This window comes from Helobdella robusta, assembly GCF_000326865.2.
Source record: "Helobdella robusta unplaced genomic scaffold HELROscaffold_4, whole genome shotgun sequence".
NCBI classification, from domain to species: domain Eukaryota; kingdom Metazoa; phylum Annelida; class Clitellata; order Rhynchobdellida; family Glossiphoniidae; genus Helobdella; species Helobdella robusta.
The window spans coordinates 1441345-1447838 of NW_008704902.1; the positions used below are offsets into that span (position 1 = coordinate 1441345).

A 6494-nucleotide genomic window follows, 5' to 3' on the forward strand; every position below is an offset into this window, starting at 1 on the left:
GTAAATGATAATAATGTTTCAAAACGTGGTAGAAGAATGTCGGATTCGGATGGCATGCCGTGACGGTTGACTGCTCTGGTCTCTACTCACAATACATGCAGGCACAGGGACTGCTAATTTTAAATACAATTAGTTTCCAATATTAAATAATTATAAATAATATACCATTTTTATGTATTTTACTGCAATTTTTTTATAAATTTTATTCTTTTTACTATTTTCTGCCAGTGTTGATGTTTTGTTATTTGGGATTTCCTTGGTGCGCAGAAATAGTTAAGCACATCTTTAAATTGTATATTTCTAGCAAAATATCGCAACAACAAAACGTTACAAATAGCTTGTGTATGAAAAGATTTATCATGACATCATCGCACCATGGTACTGAACAGTACGCCTGTTGCCCAGCATTTGACGTGAAGACTCTTTGTATTCTGTCAGGTGTAGCCAATTTTACAATTCATATTGACCAAGACGAAAAAATATTTGTAATAATCGATATATCGATATAATATTTTATTGTAAATTAATGGTTTATCAATGTAAAAGTTGTAGAATACGTAAGTGATGATTTTTCCCAGATATATCAACATCAGTTACAATACTTTAATGTAATAACAAATTTATAAAAGTCAAAATATATTTTTTCTGAATGTCGTATATTAAAGTAAAAAGCTTACAATGGTCTTGAGTAGTCTTGACCTCTAAAGTGATTACTGAAAAGTGGATGAATATGAAAAATTTGTGTTGACCATGTGAAAAAAATAGGCTGGCATGTTATGATCTAGATGTTTTTTTATCAATTTTTATAAATAAAATCTTTGAAAGGATTTTTGAATAAAGTTATTTATCATTAATGTGATTAACGAAATATTTTGGTTTTATTATAAATTTAATTTATATATTTATTAAAACAGAACAATGAGAACCAACAAAAAAAAATTAAATAAAAATTTGTACAAATAAGAATCATCATTGAAAACGTTAGCGAAGAAATAGTTTGAGATCAGTTACTTAAACTAATAAAAGGGAACAAGAAAGGTAGAACCGACTTGTCGACCCCACAACGTCTTGCTGACAGTTCGCGGAAGGGACGTACATAAAAGAGTTTGTTTTTGTTGCTGGATCTGATATTTCCCATCAGCGTCTCCCTCGTCGATTCTGATATCCTGTTCGTTGGCACTTCCACCAGAAATCCAGTAAAGTACTTGTTAAAGTTGACGATCAATTCAATTTCCATCTGGTTCACTCCTAAATCGCAATCAGCACCGGTCATTCGTGCTTCTTTTCTTCCTTTTCCTTTTCCTTCTTTTCCTCTTTCTCTTCTTTCTTTTCCTCCTCCTCCTCCTCCTTCTTCTCCTCCTTCTTTTTCTTCTCCAACACCTTCTCTACTTTCACTTTTCTTGTTGTCACCTAAATAAACAAAAGGACAACAAACAAACAAATCAATCAATCAATCAACCAACCAACCAACCAACCAACCAACCTACCAACCAATCAATCAATCGATCGATCGATCGATCGATCGATCGATCGATCGATCGATCAATCAATCAATCAATCAATCAATCAATCAATCAAATCAATCAAACAAACACTCAATCAATCAACCAACCAACCATCCAACCAATCAGCCAACCAACCAACCAAACAAATATTAACTGTAACAGTGCAGTGAAGTGCAGTTGTTTGCGATTTTAGTTTTTAAATTTTGGGAATATAATAAATTTTGATTTTATTTGTATAAGCAGGTTGTGAACTTAGATATGTTCACGATCGTATGCAGCATGTGTTTTTTTATTATTAAAATATAGATGAATTAGTTTAAATTAGCATTTATTAAAAAATTATTCAGCAACCTTTTTCGTTTCCCGATTCTGAAATGTAAGTTGTTAAACAAGTTTGTTAATATCGGTTTAATTAAAATATCAATATTTAATATATCGAGTGATTAATGTGATTAATTATTATTCAAACATAAATTTAATGATATTCCAAATAAATTCAAATTTCAACGATATCAGATGATGCACGCAGATGTCAGGTCTGTTTAACATAGCCACATAGCCCACTTCTTATGCGATCAAATCGATTGTAGTAATTTATGTATAATTAAAAAAATACTTTTTTTTTAATAAAATGAACTAATAAATTAATTTTAATAAAAAGATCTAAAAAATTAATTTATTAAATGGTTATTAAATATTTTTTGTCGAAATACTTTTCTTCTTAGACCCTCCACCTCCCATTCAGAATTCAGGTTTACACTTCATATGGAATGGTTAGAAATAATATCGGAATAATAGAAATAATGAGGCTTTGTAATGAAAACGTGTTGAGAATGTTTTTTTTCTCAACTATTTCAAAATTACCATCACTAAAAATCACATTCATCAATTGTAATCAATTATTTATAACGATGTTGTTGTTTACATTTCTTTATATCGGCCATTTTTAAAGGAACAAAATTGTTTACGCGTCGTCATCTAGGGGATTGAAACTTCTATTGCAATTATATATATACGAGTCGGCTCCTAAAAATGAGATACCTGTGAATGGTGACCATGTGACCATTCGTCATAAGACTAATGTCACGGTGTTGCTGACTTCATTATTTGATAGTGCATAGTTAATATTTTCTGTGATTTTATAATATATATATCTAAACATATTTAATAAATAAATTTTTAGTAATTTTCCACAAGCTTTCCATACTTGTCCATTTTTAACAATAATTCTTTACATTCGACTAACTTATGTTTTATTTCTATCTCTCCGTTTTTAAATTTTATACTAATTAAATTGCAATATTAATTTATTTAACTTTTCATTATTTTAATAATGGTTCGCTTTAATTGCATTCAATTTATCTTTATATAATTTCCCTAGCAAAGGTATTAGAATTGCAAAAAAATACCAGCGATCTAGCTAGCTAGATGCATTAATTAAATCTAGAAAAAGATGATAAATGGAAAATGTGAAAGTCTCAGACTTTTTTGACCATTTTCCAGTTTATGTAATCAAAGAAAATTTTTAAAACTGCTTTCAATGTACGACCAAATTTTAAGTAGAAAAATTAATAAAACATTCATTTTCTTTATTAAAAAAGCCCTTTCACTTCAAAATTGGCATTCAGTGAAAAACGAGAATATAGAAACAGCATGCCTGAATTTCTATAATATACTTAGTAAAACTCTTGACACACACGCACCTTTGCACTGGCAGAAACAAAAATATAAAAAAGCATGGGTATCTGATGAAATAATAAAATTATCAAAAAAACAGAATCGACTGTATAAAATAACAGTCGCTGAACCAAACACCGCTAATGTTGAAAAATATAAAAAGTTTAAAAATTAATTTACATCAGTAAAGAGAAAAGCAGAAAAAAATTATTTTTAACAAAAATTTGAAAAGGCAAAAAGTTGCTCCAAACAAAATGGGAAATAAATAACGGTATAATAAATAAAATACAAAACATTAATGAAATTAATAAGCTAAAAGTTGACGACAAAATCATCGAAAGCCCAGAGGAAATAAGTAATCTTTTCAATGAATAATTCATCAATGTCACAGAGAAGCCGTTAGAAAATCAAATGGTTACTGAAGATAAATTAAAAATAAATAGTGCAATCTGCAAATCAATGTATATGAATTCCACTAATGAAGAAGAAGTAATGTACATTGTTCAAAACTTAAACAACAAAAAAGCATATCAGATGATACTTTAAGTAACTATTTACTTAAACAAATTATTCCAGAAATTGTCATCCCAATCACTCATATTTACAATCTTTCCATCGCCCAAGGAATATTTCCACAATGCTTCAAAACATCTAGAGTAGTTCCAATTCACAAAAATGGGAAGCAAATTAGAGACAAGTAATTACCGACCAATATCTCTACTTTCTCCACTTTCCAAAGTACTAGAAAAAATTATTTTTGTCAGAGTCACTTCATTTCTGTCTATTAATAAATTATTAAATGATAATCAATATGGCTTAGCACTGCATTCAACTGAACAAGCTGTGCTGCAATTAGCACAAAATGTTATGAATAATCTTAATGAAAAAATACTAACTGTAGGTGTATTCATAGACCTCTCAAAGGCCTTTGACGTCATCAACCACAATATACCGATTAAAAAATTAAATTCATATGGAATAAGAGGAAAAGTGAGTGCATGGTTCAACAGGTATTTAGAGAACAGAGATCAGTATGTGGCAATAAAAAGTCACTCCTCAACAAAACTTAACGTTAGATCAGGCGTGCCACAAGGATCAATTTGGGTCCTCTTCTATTCATAATCTTGATGGATGATTTTCAACATACAACTGATGCAAATCACTTTCTATATGCAGATGACACTGACATCTTATTCTCAACTAAAGACCCATTGAAAGATGTAGAATGTATCAATGACAGTTTTCAAAATATATCAACCTGATTTATCAAAAATAAATTAATAGTAAATTATTCCAAATGTAGTTACATTATTTTTGGCCCAAAAATTTTAATAAATATTATACCTGACCTAGACATAAAAATGAACAATATTTCTATTCCTCTCTCAACCAGCACAAAATTCCTTGGAGTAACAATCAAGGACAATCTTTAATGGGATATTCACATAGAGATACTTGGTCTAAAAGAATATGTAAAACCCTTGGTGTTATAAGCAAAATTAGAAATAAATTAAATAAACCTACAACAACTGATCTGCAATATTCGTTAATTTTTCCTCACCTTATCTACTGCAACGTAATTTGGGGAAACAGTCCTGACATTCATCTCCAAAAGAGCAATTACCGGCATTTTTTAGACTTTTTCACTTGGAACATCCATTCAAGCAAGAACTACACGCCACACGTCACCTTCTATGCTCCACCAGCCAGAATTAAAGTACTTTGCATGAATTTGAAACACACCGGCCCAGGAATATGGGAGACGATTCCACAAGAAATAAAAGATTGTAACTCTTTGCATCTTTTTAAAAATAAACTGAAAAATTTGTTAATTATGAAAAGTTCTGTCTTTAAAGGATAATATATATGTATATATATATGTATGTATGTATATATATATATATATATACTACTTTTTAACTACTATTTTTAATTATTATTATTAAAAAAACTTTTCTGAAAAATTTTTGTAAATTTATTAACCAACATATATATTTTTTTAAATAATTGTTTTTTTAGATGTGTGTTTAACCCTGCGATGACGGCTGGGGTAGATTTCTACCCCAGAGCTACTTTCTAAGCATGAAAAAAGAAAACTGCGCAAAAGCTTGGGCTCTCTTTTTATGACTTTTCCTAAAATCATCTCTTCTCTTATTTTAAAACTAAAATTTGATAAAAAAATAACGCTAGAGGGCAGTTTTGAATGCATATAGCACCTAGGACGATTGGGGTTGATTTTTTCCCCCAAATTAAATACACTTTTTTAAATATTTAAAACTTTATGAATGTAATGGAGAACAATTAAATTTTATGTTACTATTTTTATTCGATTGTATTATCATCAACTATAAAAAATTAATGTCAAACTTTTCAAATCTTTGGCAATAAGCAGTTCAACACTTTTTTTTCAAACAATCAGCTAAAATGGCGTATTCTGAAAGATTTACTTTAGAGCAAGCCAAACAATTGATAATTCTAGTGACGAAGAGAGTATTAGTGAGCATGAAGAGATTACTGATTATTCGGATGTAGAATTTACTGACGAAAAAGGAAATGAACCTTTTCTCGTTGAAGACAGCGCCGACGATGATGATGAAATAAAATATACACTTCAGAGTTCAAGTAAGATAAGATTGATAAAAAATACAATTTTTCAAATGTATCAAATAACAATAATATGAATATATAATAATACTTTCAGATGTACAAAATGACAGCTCTAATTCAGATCTAGGCTCTTCCGATGAAAGCAATGATAATGAAAAAAGCAAAACATTTGTATCTAAATGTGGAAACATAGTCTGGCAAAATGAACCAGTTTACAACAAATGTGGAAGGCGTGGTATGATGAATGTAATTCACGGGAAACCCGGTCCAACAAGATTTGCTAGAAAAAATGTAGACAGTCCTATTTCTTCATTTCATCTATTTTTTAGAGATAATATAGTTGAAAACATTTTGAAATGGACGAATAAGGAAGGAGAAGAGAAACAGATGAGTAATTGGAAGGAGTTAGATAAAAAAGAATTTTTTTGCTATATTGGATTGCTTATTCTTTCTGGAGTACACAAAGCAAAAAATGAAGCTGTCAATGAACTTTGGAACAAAAAGCGGGGACGCACATTATTCAATGAAGCCATGCCAAGGGATAGATTCAAACAAATAAATAGTGCTTTGAGGTTTGATGATGCATCAAAACGAAGGCAAAAGAAAAGTGAATACAAATTGAGTCCCATAAGAGAATTGTTTGAAATGTGGGAAAAGACATTAGAGGATGCATATATTCCTTATGAAAATGTCACTATTGATGAA

General features: G+C 29.8%; 1 protein-coding gene across 1 annotated transcript; it reads right to left on the minus strand.

Annotated features, from left to right (window-relative positions):
- Positions 1–241: 241 nt before the first annotated feature.
- On the minus strand, positions 242–1273 carry HELRODRAFT_162171 (hypothetical protein; the record flags this gene model as incomplete). Its single annotated transcript, XM_009024455.1, has 2 exons — positions 242–431; positions 1050–1273. The coding sequence occupies 2 exons, from the start codon at positions 1271–1273 to the stop codon at positions 242–244; spliced, it is 414 nt and encodes a 137-aa protein (XP_009022703.1).
- Positions 1274–6494: the final 5221 nt, after the last annotated feature.